The 22,780-nt window shown below is 51.7% G+C and overlaps 1 protein-coding gene across 1 annotated transcript in view; it reads right to left on the reverse strand.

Annotated features, from left to right (window-relative positions):
* Positions 1 to 22,780, reverse strand: part of HERC2 (HECT and RLD domain containing E3 ubiquitin protein ligase 2) — a 185,452-nt gene that overhangs the window by 41,033 nt on the left and 121,639 nt on the right. Inside the window, exons 54-69 of the mRNA XM_053658983.1 lie at positions 22,358 to 22,463; positions 22,179 to 22,270; positions 18,473 to 18,648; positions 15,555 to 15,666; positions 14,149 to 14,230; positions 13,898 to 14,041; positions 12,654 to 12,744; positions 12,199 to 12,376; positions 11,952 to 12,033; positions 11,697 to 11,868; positions 10,883 to 11,027; positions 9,078 to 9,303; positions 7,874 to 8,045; positions 6,966 to 7,152; positions 5,819 to 5,959; positions 2,376 to 2,567 (exon numbers count right to left, since the gene is read on the reverse strand). Coding sequence (XP_053514958.1) covers positions 2,376 to 2,567; positions 5,819 to 5,959; positions 6,966 to 7,152; positions 7,874 to 8,045; positions 9,078 to 9,303; positions 10,883 to 11,027; positions 11,697 to 11,868; positions 11,952 to 12,033; positions 12,199 to 12,376; positions 12,654 to 12,744; positions 13,898 to 14,041; positions 14,149 to 14,230; positions 15,555 to 15,666; positions 18,473 to 18,648; positions 22,179 to 22,270; positions 22,358 to 22,463 — 2,298 coding nt within the window. The remainder of the gene's footprint in view (positions 1 to 2,375; positions 2,568 to 5,818; positions 5,960 to 6,965; positions 7,153 to 7,873; positions 8,046 to 9,077; positions 9,304 to 10,882; positions 11,028 to 11,696; positions 11,869 to 11,951; positions 12,034 to 12,198; positions 12,377 to 12,653; positions 12,745 to 13,897; positions 14,042 to 14,148; positions 14,231 to 15,554; positions 15,667 to 18,472; positions 18,649 to 22,178; positions 22,271 to 22,357; positions 22,464 to 22,780) is intronic.

The following is a 22,780-nucleotide window of genomic DNA, read 5'->3' on the forward strand; positions in this document are numbered from 1 at the left end:
TTCCATTCTAAATGAAAGCTTTGCTGCATACAGCAATCTTGGTTGTAGGTCTTTGGTTTTCATGACTTGGAATACTTCTTTCCAGTCCCTTCTCTCCTGGAAGGTCTATTTTGAGAAATCCGCTGACAGCCTGATGGGAACTCCTTTGTAGGTGACTGTCCCTTTATCTCTTGCTGCTTCTAGGATTCTCTCCATTTGAATCTTGGCAATGTAATTATGATGTGCCTTGGTGTGTTCCTCCTTGGGTCCAACTTCTTTGGGACTCTCTGAGCTTCCTGGATTTCCTAGAAGTCTATTGCGATTGCCAGATTGGGGAAGTTCACCTTTATTATTTGTTCAAATAAGTTTTCCACTTGTGGCTGTTCCTCTTCCCCTTCTGGTACCCCTATAATTTGGATGTTAGAACGTTTAAAAATGTCCTGAAAGTTCCTAAGCCTCTCCTCATTTTTTTTAATTCTTATTTCTTCATCCTTTTCTATTTGGTCATTTTTTTCTTCCTTCTGGTCCACTCCTCTGAGTCCCAGTTTCCTTTCCATCACTATTATTTTCCTATGCATTTCCCTTCATTTCAATTAGTTTAGCCTTCATATGTTCCTCTAATTTGTGACTAAAATCAACCAGTTCTGTGAGCATCCTGATCACCAATGTTTTCAACTGTGCATCTGATAGGTTGGCAATTTCTTTTTCACTTAGATTTATCAGCTCTGGGGCTCTGAATTGTTCTTGAGCCATGTTTTTATCTGTTTGTGTCTGTTACATATGAAGAGCAGAGCCTTAAGTGTTCACCAGGGCAGGGCCACCCAGGTCCCTGGTTTGTGACGCTGTATGTGGGGCCGGGGTCAAAGAGGGACAATGGTGGTCCCCTCTGCCGCTTCCTGCCGCTGGGACCTGCTCAGTCCGTCTCACTGCTAGCTCCTTCACCGATTTATCTGCGCGTGAATTGGACCACAGCTCCCTCAGTGGGCTGCTACTCCACACTGGGATCCGCCTGGCTGCCTGGGTGCGCGCCCGGTCAGTCCAGTGGATCTTTCGCCCGACCCCGCTCTGCTGCTGGCTCTGCCCCCTTACCACTTTGGCGAAGGGTTCATTGTTGTCAGCTTCCGTATAGTTCAATTTTCTGTGGTTTGGCTATGTTTTTGTTGCTAAAACTTTGTTGTTTTTAAACTTGGTTGTTCAAGAAGGCACAGTGTTTCTACCTACACCTCCATCTTGGCGGAAGTCTCCAAATCAGTGTTTTGCTTATGACTGTTCTCCTTCATTAACCAACCAGAATTATGCCAAGTAACTGGCCTTGGAAAACTAGGAAGCAGGAACCTGTAGCTTTTGTTATTCCTGAATAAACAACAGGAAACAACAAGTCCATGAAGTATCTGCAAAGCCACTGACTGTGTCCTCAACTACTTTATGGTGCGGGGGCGGCGACGTGGTGCCCAGAGGAACGGATGGCACATCATGAGACCCCCTGGCAGGACAGGGCAGGGCAAGCCCGCTGACAGACAAGTCCCTAAGGAAGCCCCGGGGCCTCAGGGGTGACCAATCCTGTTTCTAGGACATACTCATGTAACGCCGACTTCATACCCTAGACCAGCCATATGTGGCTATTCAAATTCAAGTTTAACTTAAAGAAAAGGAGCTTCCAGTTCCTTAGGTGCACCCGCCATGTTTCCAGTGCTCAGTGGCCATGTGTAGGTAGTGGCCACCACACCGGAGGCTCGGGCACAGGACATTTCCACGGCGGGAAGTCCTCCCAGACCCAGCACCACCGAACACTGGAACCGTCAAAACACTGTGGTATATTAGAGCACGAAGAGTTAGATTAATGGAACAGAAGGACCTGTAAATGGACCCCAAGACACACAGGAATTAAGAATATGACTAAAAGCTGTTTTCAAATTTCTGGAAAAAGATGAACAATTCAATTACTGATATTGGGGCAACACGTTTACTATCTAGGAAAAAATAAAGTTGGATCCTAACTTATCCCTTCCATCAAGATAAATCTCAGGCAGCTCAAAAAGGCAGATGTAATAAATAAAACCACAAAAATGATTAGAGAAAAGTGGATGTCTTTAACCACCACCACGGTGGCAAGCACATTTTCAACATAATATAAAATCCAGAAGCCAGAGACGGAAACCAGGCAGATCCGACATCATAAACAATTAGAAATTTCTAAACGGCTAAACACTTCAAAGTGATATCAAAGGCTAACTGGGGACAACCCTGTGGCACATGTAACAGAGAAGGGACTTGTTTTACACAGAATCCTCCTCGACTGCCGCCTACTGGAATGAAATCAAGCACCAGATAAGACGTGACATCAACAGCAGCTGTGCCCATGGAGAGAAGGGCCCGTGCCCCGACCCAGGGCTCACCTGGGGGTAGGCGGTGCCCATGCCGGACAGCACGGCCGAGAGCACCTCCCTGCCCTTGTCCCCGGCCCGGCCACACACAGAAAGCTTCAGCAGGTCAACCAGCACGCGGGTGTCGTCCGAGACCAGCAGACTCGTGAACTCATCCAAGGACTGAGGTTCTGGGCCCGAGGCTTTATTTTGGCTTTCAACATCCTAAAGAGACCAACAGTGAAAAGAGGAACAGTTAGGTTATGCGATAGTCACCAGCTTGCCCCAAAAACTCATAGGGTGTGTGACCACCACAGATAAATAAGGGACTTTGTATGTGACATTGAAGACCATGAAATACCAGATTAAGAAATGAAAGGCCCCTAAAATCTCTGCCACCACATACTATTGCTAACACCAATTAACTTTATAAATTAGTAACAGCATTTGTCAGAAGGGATGCTTACAAAGGACAATTAATACTGTGACCATGTTGGTCTCACAGGTGCTCGCTGCACAGCAGGCTGGCGATGAGGTCATGCGTGTGAAGTCTACCCCAACCACAAGATACACCCGGGCGTTTTCTAGCAACTAAACTTGTACTCAATACCTTTGCATATTTTGTCTAGATCCTCCCCATAATTCTTGCCTAGAATCTTATCTGAAGTGACTCACTGGCATGCAAACCACATTATCCATCATCTCATTCCTTCAAAAAAATAAAAATAAAGTAAAAGTCTTCATTTATCTCTGTGGACCTTGAAAGAAATAGTATCTGCCCAAAAGGGCTCCTCATTGTCAACTGGGCCCAAAGTCACAAGCAGAGCCCAGTGGTCTTTGCTGATGGAAACCTCTCCCACACAGGCTGCCTTTCAGGGAAGAGCCACAGATGCGGTTGCCAGCTTCCCCACCACCCCCCGCCGCCCCAATACCTCATTGTGTTCCTGCCCACTGAGCCAACCTTATAATGGAGCTCCTGGTGTCATATCTCAACCAATGGGCTGAGACCTGCCCCCATCAACAGGTGCTCCACCAACAGATCCTCATTTGCATCTTTGCCAACCAATCAGAGCACCCCATAATGACCAATCAGAAGGTGTGATTCAGAGCAATCAGGACAGTGCTATGGGGACCAATGAAACAATGTAAATTTGGATCCCTCATTTGCATAAAATGGACCAATCAGAGATCAAGGTGAGCATGTTCTCTGTAGAAACAGGCTTCCCCTTTGTCTCAGGTTTGGAGACTGCATTTCCTGTTTGCCAAGTGTTTACCTAAATAAAGATGGGGGGTTTTATGTTGGCATTAGATTGATGGCAGTGACCTCGTGTTGACACCCCCCTCTCCCCTGCAGCAGAGGAAGGGAGGCAGGTGCTTGCCTGGGGCAGCATCACTGCCCCAGCACAGTGATGGGATACCTGAGGGTATCCCACCAGGCAGCTGCTCCCAGCCCTGCTGCCCAGCACACGGGAGCCTCCAAGGAGAGTGGCAGTGGGGTTCAGCTTACAGAAATAAATGAGAAGCTGCCGGCAATCCCACACTTTTGAGCTTAGAGGGAGTGCGAGTCACCGACTGAATGCAGGAGGGCCCAGGCCCCTCCAGGTCCCCATCAACTCTGGCTCCTCAGAGGGAGGACAGACACCCAAGCGCCTCTGCCCTTCTCCCTGGTTTTCTGGGCCTCAGTGAGAGCAGGGCCAACTCTCTCCAGAAACAGAAACGGGGAAGAGAATTAGAAAGAATCCTGTGCCGTCATTAGAATGGACTGCGCTGCCGTGAACCGGGGGTTCCCAGTATGTGCAGATGCCCAATGAAACAGACATCAATGGACTGATGCGTTACTATTACGTGAGTACCCACACATTCATTCCCCAGCTCATCCGCTAAGAGAGACCGTGAATGCAAGACCCTGGTAACATGAACACACGGAGCCCCAAATATGAGCTTCCAAATACCGTTCACCACTAAAGAACCAAGACCTCATGCAGAAACACCTGATGTCTGTGCCAGAGCGGGAAACAGCTGGCTGGGCCCGGAGTGCTGGGCTGAGGCACGAGGCTGGGAAACACTCAAAGAGTGATGGGCACCGTGAAGGAAAGACTGAATTCTACCAACTACTTAAAGAGGAATGAACATCAATCCTCCTCAAACTCTTCTGAAAAAAAAAAAAGAAAAAAAGAACAGAAAAGGAAGGGACCCTGTCCAGCTCATTCGGTGAGGCATTCCCCTGGCACCCAAACCAGGCAAACACATCACAAAACACACACACACACACACACAAAGTACAGATCAGCACTCTTTATGAGGTAGGTGGAAAAATCCTCAGCAAAACAGCAAACCCGCCCAGTGACATATAAAAGGGTGACACACCCTGAGTACAGAAAGGGCGATGGCCTGGCCAAACCCTGGGGCGCCGAAATGGCACTGACGTGCTAGTTCGTCCCAGCCCCGTTTGCTCTCTAGAAGGCAACTCGGAGGGAGAAGGCAACGCTCATGTGCCCAGGGAGCCCACCCCGAGGACCCACAGCGGCAACCGGCTCCCCAAGCTTCCTGACGTGGTTTCCAAAGCTCACGACCCATCGGAAGGAGCCAGGGCTCCGGGGAGAAATGGCCGATGCCTGGCAGGGACAGGACAGTGAAAGGTGGATCTGGAACACACTGTGGTGCCACATGTAAGGAGAGGTTCACACAATCAAGGGGACAGGTCAGAAGGACAAAGGAATCAGCCAAGTGGGGCTCCCAGTAGCTAAGTCTGGGACAATTTGGTCACCAAATGATGACAGTAATGTATTAAATAAGATCCCGCGACTCTACACCAAGACAGACAGACAGACAGACAGACAGACAGACAGAATGAGGAGGGAAAGCTCTCCCTTACAGGAAATGGACGATTATAGTCCCAAAGGCACAATGAAACTGGAAACGCCACCCTGAGACAACACCCCAGTGACAACGCGTTCAGCTGCGCCCATCGGTAGGTCCTGAAAACCGGTGGGTGAGACACAACGAGGAGGCAGGCACTCTCACGGGCTCACAGCATCTTCCCCACCAGACGCTTTTATTAACCTCCAGCGGAGAAGCCTGGCCCACACTCCTCGTCAAGTGGCGAGAATGAACAGCAACAGTGAGGTGGCAAGGCAACAACGCGCAGACCCCAGAGGGGTGCAGAGAAAAGCCGTTCCAGGGCGAACACTAAAGACACACACTGGGGCAGGAGGGGGGCCCCTAGACCCGGAAAGGATACAATCAGGACGAGAGGCAAAGCCTGCCCAGGTGGGAGGGTTAAACGCCCCAACCGGAGGGACGAGGGGGAGGGCTGTGCCCGCGGCTCTGCCCCCCACAGAGTGGGCCTGCTGGCACCCGGGGACACAGAGAACGGTGACACCAGTAGATGCCGCGCTCTAGTCTATGTGCTACTCCCGCCACCCTCATGCACGTGCAATGTTATTTCAAAAGAAAATATTTGAGAAACCCCCGACCTCTTTGGTTTTGGTCATGGTTTCAGCAATGATGCTGGCAGCTCCTGGGTCATCGGTCACCGGGATAAAGGGCCGGGAAGAAGCTGAGGAAGCAGATGGGGTCACTGCGGAGGGGGTGACAGCGTCCTCAGAGGAGAGAATCTAGTTTAAGAAACACACAGGAAGAGTCAAAACTCAGCCGCGAGGCACAGTTCCCACACGCCTCCCACTGCCCCCCCGCCATCTGGAACATTCCTGGCTTTACAGCAGTGAGTAGGTGCTTGTACCACTGACGGCCCCCACCCAGCAGGGTCAGGGGCAGACCTGCGATGTTGGGCGCCTTTCCGTTCCCAGGGAAGCCCAGGACTATTCACAATAGGTTCCATGAGGAAGACTAACATGAGCTCACATCTCTTCAAGCTAAATTTTCCCCAAAATGAGTCACAAAAACTTTTGGCTTTATGAGTTACAAGGTTTTAGAATTGCAAAAGGCTGTGGACTTGCATATAGCAACTTTTTAGAAAAGGTTTTATTTACTTATTTTTAGAGAGAGGGGAAGAAAGGGAGAAAGAGAGGGAGAGAAACATCAGTGTGTGGTTGCCTTTCGTGCGCCCCCTGCTGGGGACCTGGTCTGTGACCCAGGCAAGTGCCCTGACTGGGAATCGAACTGGTGACCCTTTGGTTTGCAGGCTCAATCCACTGATCACACCAACCCGGGCATGCATATAGCAACTTTTTCAAAGAATAAGTCTAGTTCCATTTACATTCTAAAAAGTCTTTTTAAATAGAATATTTTCTTTTATCCTCACCCAAGGACATAGTTATTGACTTCAGAGAGAAGGGGAGGGAGATTGAGAGAGAAGGAGAGAAACGTGGATGTGAGACACCGACATCAACCGCTCAGATGCCTCCTGTACCCGCCCTCACAGGGGGCGGAACCCCACCCCAGGCAGCATGGGCCCTGACCGGGAATCAAACGCGCGACCTTTCCATTTCTGGGACAATGCTCCGCCCAAGTGAGCCACACCAGCTAGGGTACAGGACATTTCCTAATTCAAGCCCCGGATCACAGCAACAGGCAGGAAAACACTCCGAATTAAGTGACAGAATGACGAGATTCCCCGGCCCTTCCCCTCTCCACTCTAATACTGCCCGTCTTTATTTTTACCTCCCCTCGCTTTTCTTGCCACGGACTTGGGCTCAGCCTCTCTTCCATGTCAACAGCCAGCACACACTCGTCCCCGTTCATGGGACTGGCCATGGCCGACACGTCAGAGGCGGGTGCCGAGGAGGACGAGGGACACTCCACTGGGGCGATCATGCCGGCCGGCATCAGGGCCCCCACCACGGCGTCTCTGTGAGGAGAGAAAGCGGAGCCTGGGGTAGCTGCCCTCCCCGGCGGAGGGCAGCGGGCTGGAGACCAGCCAGGCACCACCCGGGGACTCCCTCGTTTGCATGGGATACACATAAAAGTTTTGGAAAAACACGGAACATCTGAATGCCCACGGTCACAACAGGAGAAATCTGCTGAACACAGAAGTGAGAGCGGGTGAGTCTCCAAATTTCCCCACACAACATTCCTGGGCTGGGAATTAGAGCCGGAGGGTAATTTGGTGTTTGAGCCGCACCCCAGGGGCGCCTGGCAGGAGGCAGCAAGGACCCCACCCCCACGTCCTCTCTCTGATCTGTGGCCTGCGACTGCCGTTCCTGGAAGCACTCACGTCTGCTTGTCAGGCCCATAACCGCGACCCGCTGAGAGCCGGTAACTCCTGCGGCTGGGAAACATCCAGCCACCACACCTCTGCCTCCCGAGCGTTTGAACGAAGGGGATTTCGAACGACCTTAAACACTGCTGAATACCAGTGTCAACAAATTCTCCCTCTGCGCCCAAAGATTCCTGCTTAATGCTCTTTAATGTACAAATCTGCTTTAACTGGCTTTCTGATTCGAATTTCAAGCGTCAAAGTGTACGTCACCTAAAACTCACATTATTTAAAGACAGTGACACCACACCATCTGAGCACTTGATCGGTAAGAAAGAGCACGAAACCCCCAAACGCCGGCGAGCAGGCCTACCTGGCGTACGTGATCTGCAGCGCGGTCAGTACGTGGGATAAGGCCTGCTGCTTGGCCAGGTTGCCGTCTAGGGACAGGAGGATCTTGGCAAGAGAAGGACGATTTGGCTTGGAATTACTCGCACCGCTGATCTTGTTACTGGCAGCAGAGGAGTCGGCATCGGAAGGCACACCTGCAGAGAGAGGGGGGTTTGGGTCCAGTTTGGAAGGTCACGGATGGTTCATTTCCGTGATTCAAATCTTTCAGTTTAGTTCTAAAACAGAACGCAGTCTGCATTTTGGTATTTCACAGCTGAGGGGTCAGGTTCATCAGTGACTTTTCAGAGTACAAAGGATGCATTTATTTTATCTTATTTACGCTTCTACAACTTCATAGAAGTTATTTTCAGCGAAGGTACGCTGTCACTGCAAAACAATGTAGGTAACTTTGGCAAAATTCATTTACAACAATCTATGTTATATGTACAAACTATGAAAATGTTACAATAACTACTTATGTGTACTTACTGTTGAAGTGTAAGGCTATGAATCTAAAACAATGGCAATTAGACAAGATGCTCCCAGTAGCCCCACCTGGTGTGGCTCAGTGGATTGAAGTGGGCCTGCGAACCCAACGGTCAGTAGTTCGATTCCCAGTCAGGGCACATGCCTGGGTTGTGGGGCCAGGTCCCCAGTAGGGGGCATGTGAGAGGCAACCACACACTGATATTTCTCTCCCTCTCTTTCTCCCTCCTTTCCCCTCTCTAAAAATAAATAAAATATTTGAAAAAAAAAAAAACATGATCTCAGTAAAGTCTTCCTGGACGCAGGTCTCAGCTCACTGCTGAGGTAAAAGGGACGGTGAGGGGGGGCAGCAGTGTGGTGAACACAGGAGGCAGAGCTCTGAGGGAGCAAGGCCCCTGTGGGCGTGGTTCACAGGACAGGACCAGAGAGGAGAGGTCTGCCCAGGAGCCCCCTGGGGATGTGAAGTTCCCCGTGCACCCAGCTGAGGGTGCAACAGAAGCTGACGGGTGCCTCTGTGCAGGAAGCTACCCATAGCCATCAAAAGAGCTGCACTAAAGACAGGCCCAGGCCCGGCCCAGTGCCAGCTCCACGGGTCACGTGACAAGATCTGGTAACTCGCATGGCACCAGGTGGGCGCTCTACACTTTCAATGATGCTGCCGTACCGTACGGGAGGAGTCAGAAAATACAAATGGGCGTTACCTAAATAGGAAGCACCTAAAGGGTCCCTTGCGGTCTGGAACAGGACGGGCTCGTGGACGGCAGGCGTGGCCACGTCAACAGTCGTCCACGCCACACTGTGCGACGACCCGCAAGCCACTCGCGTGATCTTCTGGCCCTCCAGGCCCTGTACCAGCGTGGGCTTCCTGTTCACGGTGGTCGTGCCGTTGCCCTGCTGGCCGTGGTCGTTGTCCCCCCAGGCGTACACCTGTTCGGGGGAGATAACCAGGATTTTCCTGCGTTTCAGAACACTCCGTTTCAACTTCAAAAACCTTGCCGATGACTATAAATGATCATTAACTTAGTATCGATCCAATGAGTTCCTCTACTGTTTTCTTAGGGGAAGCAGGGGCGTGGGCACCTCTTCATAAATGCGGTAACTTGTTTTTTCCTGTCCTATCTTATTTTTAATCCTCACCCAACTAAGTCAATATTTAACAATTTGAGAAAGTGACAGGGAGGCAGAGAGAGAGAAACATCCATGTGAGAAACACTGACTGGTTGCCTCTCACATGCACCCACACTAGAGATGGAACCCACAATCCAGGTTTGTGCCCTGACCAGGAGCGACCCCTCACCCTTTTGGTGTACAAGACAATGCTCCAACCAACTGGGCCACTCAGCCAGAGCTATTTTTTCCTTGATTTGCAAAGAAAAATGATCATAAACAACATGCTCAGTTTCCAAGGGCAGCAGTAGTCCCCCGATACGCGGTTCTGCTCTCCACGGTCTCAGTTACCCCTGGCCAACCACGGTCCCGAGCCACTCCCAGCAGCTCAGGCCGCAAGGCGGGCCCCACTCTGGACAGGACATTGGTCCATCGCAGGGCCACTTGCCTGCTCAGATGGGGACAATTCCGACACGTCAAGAACTTAAAGTGCCCATCTCCGGGACGTGGGAGCACCAGTCAGACAGGGGGAGCACTGCATACAGACGGTGGCCCTGGCCAGAAACCGATGCTCTCCCTCATCGATGCTACATCAAAATAACACTTACTGCAACGTATCCATGGACCCGCTATCCATACGGGGCTCGGCATGACCACGGTCTCCGGTACCCAGGGGCGTCTTACAGCGCAGCCTCCATGGGTAACGGGGGACTCGCGAAATTCCCTTCTTGGTTTTACAAAACCAGAAGTTATAGCTGACTTTCCATTCATTTTGATTAAAAACCAGTGTGCTGCTCTGGCTGCTGTGGCTCAGTGGATTGAGCCCAGGCTGCAAACCAAAGGGTTGCTGGTTCGATTCCCAGTCAGGGCACATGCCTAAAATGTGGGACAGGTCCCCAGTAGGGGGCACATGAGAGGCAACCACACATTGATGTTTATCTCCCTCTCTTCTTTCCTTCCACTCTCTCTAAAAATAAATAAATAACATCTTTGGGGGGGGCACCAGCATGCTAACTTCTGTCGCACATGAATCGTAACAACAGAACGCCCATGCACCTACTGTGGCAGAAGAGCCTCTCAAACTGGAAGAGTGACCAACACGGAGGAGGACCACTCTTTCCGGGACGAAGCGCGTCCATGTCCCACTGGCTATTCACCCCTAAAGTAAAATACGGCTCCTACCTTAGCAGCAGGAGGGCCTTCCGTGGCAATCTGCTCACACTTCCCCCGGGACTTCAGAGTCAGAAAGCCCACTCTGTTATAACATGCATTGGTAGGGGACACTTTCCTGGGGCAGACGCACGCAGGAACCAGATGGACACGGCTCAGCTCCTGGTCCGTCAAGCGAGAGACCCACCCCACCCCTTTGACACAAGGACCCATCCCGACCCCAGCTCACCTGTCCCGCGTCCGTGACCGCCAGGCAGTGCAGGGCCCCGACGGCCACGTGCACGATCTTCTTCCCCCTGAGCCCTTCCACCACCTGCGGCTTCCGCACGTGCACGTCTGAGCCGTGGCCCAGCCGGAAGTAGTCCCCCTTGCCCCTGCGGGGAGGTTGACGAGGCGTCAGGATGTGCTGGCAGCCTGGCAACGTGCCACAGGCAGACACTCTGCCAGGGCACGCGAGCCAGCCCCACGCCACGCCCGCCCACCATGCCCGGGCTCTCAGACACGACGCTGTAAATCCGTACACTGTTCTCTCACAAGGTCCTGAGTGTGGTTCCCAACATCAAAGTTACCGATGCAGGTTTTCGTATACAGAGATTGATAACGTAATAAACCTCAAATGCCTCTGACAGGTCTGTCTCACAGGCGTCATTCTTTCTAAGCTGCCCCCCTGGGGAATGAAGCTCCCGCTAAGCCCCTCATGCTGCCCCCAGTCGGCAGGAAGCCTCACTCCCGTCTGGCCCTGAACTCTCTCAGAAATATAAATTGGAACTCTGTCTTCCACCCATGTGATGGCCGGGCTTCTGAGAAAGCCAAGGCCCCTCACACACACCTCACCTCACCAGGGGAGACACAGTGGCCTAAAACATCCTCGGGGCTGGTTTGCAAACAACTCAGTTGCAGTGGGAATCTCCTCCTCTAATGTTGTCAGCGATCCCGAGTTGAAATAAACAGGGGACAAAGGTGCCGGCATCCCTCTAAGGTGGGCGTGGGACAGGGCGCACAGCTGCACAGCAGGCGTGCGGGGTGGAGGGCGGCACACATACCACGTCCACACCACTCCCGACTTGGTGAGCGCCAGGGAGAACTGGGCGCCACACTCGATCTGGCACACGCCCTGCCCGTTCAGCCTCTCGATGTTCTGGGGCACGTTGCAGCCCTCGCTTCCTCCGCGGCCCAGTTTTCCAAAGTCGCCGTCACCCCAGGAGAAGACCAAGCCTGGGTTTAAGGAAGACACGCTTCAGCCCAGAGTCTGCCCGTGTCCCTCCCCAGGCAGCAACGCAGAGGCAGGACGGGCGCACCTTCGTCGGTCAGGGCCAGGGTCTGCGCGTCTCTGCTTCCACAGGCGACCTGGATCACTCGGTGCCCGAGCAGCACCTTCACCTGCTCGACCGCAAACGAGAGAACAGAGTCAGGCCCAGGCACTGAGCCGGTCTGAAAGCCAATCACGTACCCGTCTTCACTGACTTTCTCAGACTCGAAGCTTACGTTCTCTGGAAATCCGCCGATGGTAGGCGTTCTGTAAGCCACAGAAAAGGGCACACTCACCATCTTGGGCTTCAGCTGCGTCGTGTTGTCGCCGTGGCCCAGGCGGCCGTACTCGCCGAGACCCCAGGTGTAGAGCTCCCCGCTGGACGTGAGCGCGGCGCTGTGCGAGCTCCCACAGGCGATGTCCCGGATGCGCTTGCTTTTCAGCGCCTCGATCAGCCGCGGCTTGTCGCAGTTCCTAGAGCAAGTTGGGACAATACTCCCTGGGTTCGACCAGCCTTGTTTTTAAAGGAGGAAGAAAATGACATCTATGGATCCACTTAAATACGGGCACACCTCAATACGGAACGTGTAAGGCACAGCCATGCTCCTGGGTGATGTTCAAAATACGTTTTAGGTTCACTTCTCATCAATCACCCGCCCCCATTTACTTTTCTGAGAGAACGATCAATAGGCATTGGCTATTATCATCGGTACTGGCCCAGATTAGCAAGTGACGAGGGGAGCGCGCTTACAGCCTGCTGAAGTGTCCCAGCTTGCCGTCGTCACCTTCCCCCCAGGAGAACACCTTCCCGTCGACGGTGAGCGCTGTGGCGTGTCGGCCGCCTGCAACGTGCACACAGTGCGGCCGTCAGAGGGGGGTACGCGGGGGTCACGGCGTAGCTGCCTACTTTGCCGGCAGCAGGAGGCACTCAAAGAACACGTGATAGATAAATGAGTAAAAACGGGACCGATATTTCAGGGGGACGGATACATAACATAAGTGAGCTTTTATTAAACTACGAGGGTGAGATCTAGAAAGAATTTCACTCCCAAAGCAGCAGCAAAATTACGTCCTTCATTAATGGGACAGCTGCTACGTTAAATCCGTCAAGATTGGATTTCAGAGGGACAAGCAGGAGGAAGGACGCCTGTCACCAGGCGAACCCTCAAGTGCGAGGGCAATCAAGCCTGTGAGGACGGCTCCCCAGCTGGGACCCACTTAGGCCAAACGCCACCGTGTGCAGGCCGGGCAGCTCACTCCTCCCAGACACATCGGGAAGATGCATCTGGGTCTCTCCCCAGCAAGAACCCATCTCCAGCCCACCCACCCCCGCAGGAGGGTCACTGGCGTCCCTGCCAGCTCCTGGGCCCCCAGCCCCCGCCCCACATCATGCTGGGTTCCTCACCGCAGGACCCATATAAGAGAACAGCAATGTACTCAGCTAGAAACTACACTTCCCAGACTCCCCGGCCCAGAGAGGATGGAGACAGAGATGAGAGACAAGTGGGGCTTGTGGTAAAGAGCTTCAGGTGGGGTCTGTCAGTGGGGGGGGGCTGGGGGGGCCTGCTCCACCTGGGCATGGAGCTGCTGTACTGCCCCGGACCCACCCCCCGGCGATTATAGGGAAAGCAACTGTGCCCCTTGTTGGGGTCCCCACTGCCAGGAGGCTATGTCCCCTCAGCCCAGGCACACGCCAGGCTTTGTATCGGGTTTGGTTCCCATCCACAGGGCGCTTTGACGGGTCTGCTAAATGGATGGTGTGTGATCTTTGAAAGGATCGTTCTCATCGCTGGGGTGCACGCACACTTCGGGAACCTAGAGGAAGCCACAGGCTCCTTCCCGGACAGAGAGCGCACCTCCAGGCACAGCCCGGACAATGTCAAAGGCGCCGTGACGCTGAGCCCAGGGCTCCCAGACTGACAGCTGCTGGGGGGTGCTGCTGGCAGAGGGGCCCCAGCCACTGGCGGAGCACCAGCAGCAGCCCCGGGCACATACCTGAGTGCACGGCCACCTTCTTGACCATGTAGTTGCTGAGCGCCGTGATCTGGCGCGGGATGGGCACAGTCCCACTGGACATGCCGAGCCCCAGCCGGCCGTTGGTGGCCTCTCCACAGGCGTACACCTTTCCCTCCAAGGTCACTGCAGGAACCAGAGCAAGGACAGGGCTCACTTCTCACGCACGACAACTGGTTTTTAGTGCTAAGCACAACTCCCAGAAATGTTCATACAGGAGCAATTATACATACCTGCAAACAAACTCTTAGAGCCGCCAGCCACCTGAACCACATTCAGAGCAGACAGCGTCTCGGAGAACGAGGGAACCTTTATCTAGAACAGGATGTTTCATGAGAGCAGAAGGAGAAAAAAGATGGTTTTACTTACACTTTTAAAACTATAAGTAACCTTATTAGATGATACAAGGAATTACTGTTAACTTGCACGATGACATTAACCACAGGTTATTTTCTCTTAGGGATACACATTGTTTTAAGGATGAGATGAGGTTCTAAGATTTACTCTAAAATAAACAGGGGTGGGATGTGTAGAAAATAAAAGCAAAGCCGTGACCATCTGCTGGTGACTGCTACGTGCTGGGACCAGGACACAGGGATGCTGGGACAAGGACCTAGTCTCTCTACATGGTACATTTAAACACCTCTGTGATTACAGGTGAAAAATAAACACATATAATGTAAAGATTTAAACAAACACCTGATAAAGTACACCGTATTTCAGGTCACTTCCTGCCTATTCTCACTGACTCTGGCATCCCCGGAAAGTTTAGATTTCCCATTCCGATGCACGTGAGCTAATTTAAATTTCTCAGAGCCCTTAGGGACCCGTTCCCACTCCTGTGTAACAGTGGCTCTGAGGGTGGCAGAGGGTTTGCACCACTCCCCCAAGGGGGCGCCACACCTCCCCTTCCCAGGCACGTGCCAACATGGTGTGTGTCGGGGACCCCCCAGCTGCCCCCACAACCACGACCAGCTCTCAGGGATTGCTGCCCCTGCCCACCTCTGAGTGGGTCCAGGGCTCTGCAAATAAAGATACAAATGCGCTTAAAAGGACAGACTCAAATAAATATGTTCTAACGTTCCTGCTCAGCGTCCCCACAAAGCAGGTGATGAGAAATCCCGCAACGGCCAAGTCACAGAGAAGCTGCTCCCGGCACTAGGAATGGCGGGCACTGCTTTGTGACTCCCTGGGTGAGAGACACTGAGTAACAGAAGCGACACTGGATTCCGGGCCAGTTCAGATGTACCCTCTGCAGTGGCGAGTCACTGAATCACGTCTCACCTCTGCACTTCTACTAGTTCGCTCATGGTGAGCAAACTGCGTACGTATCGAAGGCAAGATCAACACAGTTATAGTCTACAGTTATCTTCTATGTGCTTATCAAATCTTTCCAAAACTGTATTTTCTAGTTTATATAACAGTAGTAATGCAACAAGACCTAAAGCACACTATTTGCCCAAAACAGAGGCTTGCCCGAAACTAACTTTGGCAGAGCCCGGAATCCACGGCAGGATTACTCCGCAGAGCCAATTTGAAAAGCACCGTAGAGGAGGCAGGCCCGCTGGTGGGCCTCCGGGACGAGGGCGGCGCTGGGCCCCTGCCGGGGCAGGCGCCAAGTGCGGCTGCAGGGACGTACCTTAGAGCCCTTCAGGCCGCCCAGCTGGTCCTTGTCGTTCAGCCCCCACACAAACACCTTCGTCCTGATTGTGGCCGCCAACTCCAGCCCCGCCGCCTTCTTCCTGACAAGGCTGACCGAGGGGAAGGGGACACGGACAGAGCCAGTCAGCGCTGAGGCATGTTTAAAACCAAAGGGAAGAGACCACATGCATGTGCCGTTTGCCGATCACTGTGAGAACTCTTTCATGTCTTGTTTGAGCACAGTAAACCCCACACCAAACACAGGAATTCGTGTTCTGCGGGCTCAGCCTGCTACCTTTTAACTGAAGTGTCATTTCCGCATGTCGTTTCGGTGGCGACCTTTCTGTGACACACCATGTTGGCCCCAGCGGCTGTGTGCAGGCTCAGAGCGGACCCTGCCCGTCGACACCCCCCACCAACACACACACACACACACACACACAGGTTGTAACTGCAGAGAATGCTGGCTAAGTGGCCCGGGAGTCACCACTGGGGCTGGCACTGTGTCCGGTCATCCCCTCACCCCCAAGGAGAAATAATGTAGCAGATGTGACCGCCAAGGCACTCTAAAGCAAAACACCACTTTCCTCCATTTCACCATCTGTCCGCCGTCTTCCATTTCACACAGGCCAGATGGGCTGAGGCCCCGCCTCCCCCCCAGGCTCCTCCCATCACCTTCTCTGTCCCTCTCCCTGCCTGTCCACAGTGGGCTGCAACCCTATCAACGCAGCACTCCCTGTCCGGAACTCCTGGGACCACGAAGTGCGTGGGACAGGGTTGCATTTTCCAGGTGGGTGGTCTGATGCCAGGTGCTAACCATGTGCTTCTTCCGTGGGTGGTTCCTGGCTTTTGCTTGCTTTGTTCTACTTTTATAAGCCAGAATGGAAGCCCAGGGCTTGAGCAGGTTCTAGATGGGTAAGGTTTCTTTAATATTGACTTTAAAGGTCAAACTTTTATGGTTTGGGGATTAAAAAAATGTAGGAAAACTCTTTCATCGGATACGAGAGGCACTGGAGAGTGAGCCCATGCACGCTGCAATTACCTGGAACATCTCAGAACACATTTTTAGCTGACAATATGCACAGGACACCTGGAGTCCTACTCCAGACACACAGTGGCCAATACCACCTGCACGTCGACCAGCTGGAACAGGGCCAGCGGTGGTCACTGTGGGCACAGCCCAGGTAGGAGCTGCCCCTTGGGAGATGGCCAGAGATGGCCTGAACCACCCATTCGCCCTCCAGTCATCAGCTAATGAATGATACCCCACAGTAAAGAAATTACATTCAAATATCTGGAAGTTCTTTTGTTACTGTAATCAGTTAGGTCAAAATGTCATCAATGAGGTTCTGGGTACTTCACATCTGCAGTTCACGTACTGACTGTATTTGCCCAGTTCATTTGAGTGGCTATTGAAGAACAAAATGCTAATGTATAATCCTTTTCTCTTAAGAAAACCCTGTGATTTATTTAAGTAAACTGCCATTTCCCTTAATTCACGTATGTAGCTACAATCAGTTTGAAGTGTATCAGACAGTGTCACGTAGACTCTAGATGAGGTGGTGTCACACACACTATTTCCTTTTCAACTGCTGTGCAAAGGTTTCAGAATAAAACAGGACAGAACCCAGACCCACAATCACAGGGCCCTTGGGAAATCCCTCAATCTGACCACAGGTCTCGACACTCGAACACAGAGCCCTTTTCTGGCAGGAGACACAGGACTGAGGCCACATGCGGGAGGGGGGCGGGTGGCAGGCCGGGCCTGCAGCGCCCACAGCCCAGGAGGCAGCCACGTCCCCAACGTGCAGCAACAGGCTCTGCCTGTCTTCCGACTTAGCAATTCCACTTTTGGCAACTGAACTAGGAAAATACAGCTTATCTGAGGATAGTGAGGGTCGCTGTTTGCTACCGGGAGATAAGCGGGGCTTGAGACAGCCCTTCCCCCACTAAATTCTGCATCCACGCCTAAGCACGGAAAGCCAACACAGGCAGGCAAGCCGGGCAGCCAGCTTCCCTGGTCCTCGGTACAGGCTGCTCCTTGGCCAGACACACCCGTCCCACCCACTCCACTCTGATAACTGACCTTTCCCAGGAGTCAACCTTTGGAGAGACTTCTTGGACCGACAGATCAAGGCTCCTAGCCAGCCTCAAAGCACGGAGCACTCCCTCTTTGTGCACGCCAGCGGCTGCGAGGCCGCTAGGCTGTGCTTGAGTCTCTCTGATCTTACTCTGTGCGCCCCACCCCCTGCACTGGCACCCACAGACAGAAAGGAGGGCCAGCCCACAGGGGGCGCAACGCAGACGTGGTGAGCGCATGCGTACACCAGTCACCACCTCGGGGGAGGAAACGAGAGCACTGGGAGAGGAGACCCTGCTCCAGGTAACTCTGCACAGCGATACCAGGGCGCGGAAGGCCGAGGCGGCGACGACCGCAACTACGAGAGCGCGCGGCGTGCGTGATGCCACCGGGCTGCACGCTTCCAAACAGTCCGCCTGGGGAACTCTGTCACGTGTATTTTATCAGAACACATTTCCTAAATTCAAAAGTAGGCAATAAAACATTTAGCAAAGAAGGCTATGAAACATACGCCATACCGTGTCCATAGGAAAATACAATTAGGGACAAATTTTAAAAAAACAAGGATACATACACTGAAGTATTAGACGTGATACTTCAAATAGAATAATTAAATATGTTTAGTTCCCCGTTTTAGTGGGATTTCTCTAAATAAAATGTGCTTCCTACATTCAACATGCCCCTGAAATTAATCAAATGATCATTTTTGCGAGCGAATCCATAGGTGTCTGCCATTCCCGCAGGTGTCTAACTACTGTGCCTAGGAGACACTGATTCAGTATTTACATGCGGAAGTGCCAATTCTGAAATCAGCAGCAGAACCCAGTGCCTCTCACCTCCCATTGCTGCCCTTCTCATCCTCTTCCTCCTCATTGTCTGATGCCAAGAACGGGACCGCAGCCAAATCCTCCTCCTCCGGGCGGATGCGCCCCAGCAGGATGAGCCCGTGGATCTTGCAGTCGATGCCGGAGCTCCTGCACTGCTTTATGGCGATTTCGATGTACCTGTGATACTGGACACAAAGACGGAGAGCTGCAGACTTCTGCGGAGGACACGTTCGTTCGGTGCCTGCAGCGGACAGCAGGACGCATCAGACGTGGAGCGCGCGCAACGTCAGAGCTCCCAGACGTCCGCCCTGGAGGTGTCAAGCCAGCGAGGAAACTTCTGGCAGTGGGAGTAGGGTTTGCCTTCAAAAGAAGTCAACTCCCAAGGGTACCGGACTCACGTGGGTTTTCTTATGAGAATGAAACACTCTGAGAGCCTCACTGTGCTACCAGGAAGCTTTCTGTCTCAAAGCTTTCTTGAACCAAGATGTATTAAGAAAAAAAGACCAAGGCCAGGAAGTTCACAGAGGCTCTGTGACTTTTAAAATGTAATGAAAATGTGTGAGTATTTATAAATTAGAGTGACGGTACAAAGAGCCCTGTGACTCCATCACGTAGCTGAGCAACTTCAAATGCACAACCGATTTTGTTCCGCTGTGGGTCACCTTCAGGGAGTTTCAGGCAGCGGGCTGCTCTGGTACGTTGGCGGAAACTAAACTATGGGCATGCAGACACCTCCACGCTGTGGCCGTCATAGCCAAAGTGGGACCCCCTCGTACCATCTAACACACTGCCCGCGATCAGATCGTCTCATCAGCATCTCTGTGTCGCTGGTTTGTTCAAACTGGGGCCCAGAGGAGTTACAACATGTCTGTGACGCCTTTGCCACCACCCCAGACATGTTTGCCTCACTGCGTTCCTCCCTCGGCCCCCGGACTTCCTGTGAGTGGACCGACACGGTGGGACGCATGGGACACACACGCTGCCAGTGACTTCTCCCTGGGACCTGCTCAGACCTCAGGTCTATCTACAACGTCGCAGGAAGCAGAGCTGGACCAAACCACTGGGATGGGTAATACAAACTGAGAAATGAGAAATTCTACAGGAGGAGAAGACCCAGTCCCTTTCTTTCCTCCACAAGGGAAAAAGCAAGGGAATTGAAAAGCAAGGGGATGAAGTGGGAATTGCAGGTACTGTGTGAATCATGCTTCCCACGAACAGACCGCAAATGGGCGTGAACGGGATACCTGGGAAACCGCGACACTGACGGGGGGGAAACATGTTGTTAGTGACGGTGAGGTGTGCCTACGGCAATGTGGCCACACTGCTTAGTCCTGATGAGACAGGACCGCTCAAGCGCACACTACTGAAATGAGGGCTCTTTGGGGACCTGCTTCGAAAGCGTCCAGAAGGAAAAAAACGGTGGGAGTGGCCAGATGGAGAGAGAGAGTGAAACGTGATTTGCAGAAACGCTGGTGACTGTTGAAGCTGGCGTTAGGTTCGTGGGGAACGCAGTGCCTTCCCGTTCTGGTTGCGGCAGAAAACCCCGTGGCAGGCCTTTTTGTAGGGAAGGTAATGCTTCAATGGCTGGTAGCTTCACAGAATGGTAATATTCTGGTGTTTTCTTTTCAGTCCTCCCCTCAGGGCATGTTTTTATTTTTTATTTTTTTAATATTTTATTTATTTATTTTTAGAGAGAGGGGAAGGGAAGGAGAAAGAGTGGGAGAGAAAGATCCATGTGTGGGTGCCTCTCTTGCGCCCCCTACTGGGGACCTGGCCGCCAACCCAGGCACGTGCCCTGACTAGGAATCAGACCAGCGACCCTTTGGTTCACAGGAAGGTGCTCAATCCACTGAGCCACACCAGCCAGGGCTGTTTTTATTGATTTGAGAGAAAGAGGAAGGTGGGGACCAGGGAGAGAGACAGAGAACGAGAGAGGAACACTAATGTGAGAAAGACACATCGAATGGTTGCCTCCTGCACATGCCCCCACCAGGGATCGAACCCACAGCCTTGTGGTGTATGGGATAATGAGCCAACCAACTGAACCACCTGACCAAGGCTATGCCAATTCTTAAGTGGCTTGGAGGGATGAAGAGTGGGTTATGAGTTTTCTGATTCTTCAAGATGCTTCATACAGCTCATACATGTGATATATGCTATTCTATGCTCAGCAAATATTCTACAACTTGCTGTCTGACAGTTGATTGGATTAAAGTTAATGCATCTCTTATGAATAATAATCTCAATGACTGATTTAATTAACTCTGTAGCTGTTAATTTCCTTAAAATACAAAAATACTCAGGACTATAATACATTAGACAAGTAGTGTTTAGTTACCTACTGTTAATAAAATAATAAACTAAAATTCAGTATCCTTTTCTAGACAAACTCAGTATTATCTTTCATTTTAATAATTTGACAATGCACTCATTTATTAACACCACTGGCATTAATTAACCAAACAGTATGTTACAATACGGTTCAGCGACATTCAGGAATGACTGGTGCCCCCCAATTCTATTTGCTGAAAACTAAAAGAAAATAAACAAAAACAATAAGCCTCCAGGTAACATAAGGCTGGAGCATCAAATCTGGGGCCTCAGGAAAGGAACAGGCATAGCCCATCGACTCCATATGCAAGACACCAACCTCTCACCCAAACGAATTAACCTATGGCTGTGGATCAGCTTCTTTTACATTAATAGACCTTGTCTGCCTTTATTTGCATAGACCAAAAGTAAAAATAATAATGAATGGTAGCTCTGGCTGGTGTGGCTCAGTGGACTGCGCTCTGGCCTAAGAACCAAAGGGTGGCAGGTTTAATTCCCAGTCAGGGCACATGCCTGGGTTTCAGGCCAGGTCTCCAGTAGGGGGCGTGCAAGAGGCAACCACACATTGATGTTTCTCTCCCTCTCTGTCCACCTCCCTTCCCCTGTGTCTAAAAATAAGTAAATAAAATCTTAAAAAATAATAATAACGATTGCTAAACTTGGTTTACTCATTTAAAAATAAACTCACTGAATATTAGATAAATAAAAGTCAATTCTTTTATATCTTTATTCAGTATCATTTTAGCAAGTAGTGTCCTCACCAGACAACAGTTATTGGCAGGACAAAAAAACCATCTTAATTTGTATTACTTTAAATATGTTTATTGCCACGATGCTGGCACTGGTGGAAAGACGTGAGAGGCGGTCTCACCGCTCGGTGACACAGGGCGCTGTTTAAAATGACCCTCATCGAGCATCTCAGACGGAGTTTTCAAGAGAGAACATACACTTGGATGCATTTGGAAAATCACCTCCTTACCCATCAAAACCAATGTATAGCTCAGCGCCTCACGACAAGCCCAGCCCTTGAGGCCAGGAGGTGTGCAAACAAAAAGCAGCTGCGACGTGGCGCGTGGTCCCAAAAAACCGTCACACACAGACAGACATGGTCAAGGACAAGACTGCATCCAGTGCACAGAGCAGACCGCCTGCCTCCTCGAGACTCGACCAGGCGCCCTGCAGCCAGTTCTCACCAGGGCGAGGGTGTAAGTTATCTGCTTCCCTTTCAAGCTGACCTGAATCGCAGTGGTGTGCATGCCAAAGTCTAAAATAAATACAATTCAAAGGTGGGGGATGGGTTCAATATCCCCATGGAAAAGGTCAAAAAGGTCACCTAGTCGTCACCTGCAAACCATCACCACAGGGCACCACTGCACCCACTTACCTCCGTGCAGTCGCTCAGAAGGGGCACTGTGGTGTCGGTAGAGTTGATATTGATTGTCTTTAGTTCGATTAGGTTATTCAGGGAATTCCCGCCTAGAAGGAAAGGGCGCAGAGAGGGGATCAGACCGGCGGGTTTTGCTGTATGACAGACGAGGGTCTCCGAGCTCACGAACGCACTACCTGACACCACCACCAGGGAAGGCATGTAGCTGCTGTCCGCCGGGTCCACGGTCATTTTCAGTCGGTGAACAAGAACATCTGGGAAAATCTCCAAACGGATCCAGTGCTTAAAGAAAAGAATTCTCAGTTAGTACATTTCAGCTGCTAAAATAATATCACTGAAGCCCTGGCTAGTGTGGCTCAGTGGATTGAGTGCTGGCCTGGAGAACCAAAGGGTCTCGGGTTCAATTCCCAGTCAGGGCACATGTCTGGGTTGTGAGCCAGGTCCCCAGTAGGGGGCGCACGAGAGGCAACCACGCATCAATGTTTCTCTCCCTCTTTCCTCCTCCCTTTCTCTCCCTTCTCCTCTCTCTAAAAAACTTTAAAAAAAAATAGAATCAACTCAAGCCTGAGAATATATCACATGGCATGGCCACCAGCCTC

Source organism: Artibeus jamaicensis, unplaced genomic scaffold, assembly GCF_021234435.1.
Source record: "Artibeus jamaicensis isolate MK-2021 breed Jamaican fruit bat unplaced genomic scaffold, CSHL_Jam_final scaffold_612, whole genome shotgun sequence".
In the NCBI taxonomy this organism is placed as follows: Eukaryota; Metazoa; Chordata; class Mammalia; order Chiroptera; family Phyllostomidae; genus Artibeus; species Artibeus jamaicensis.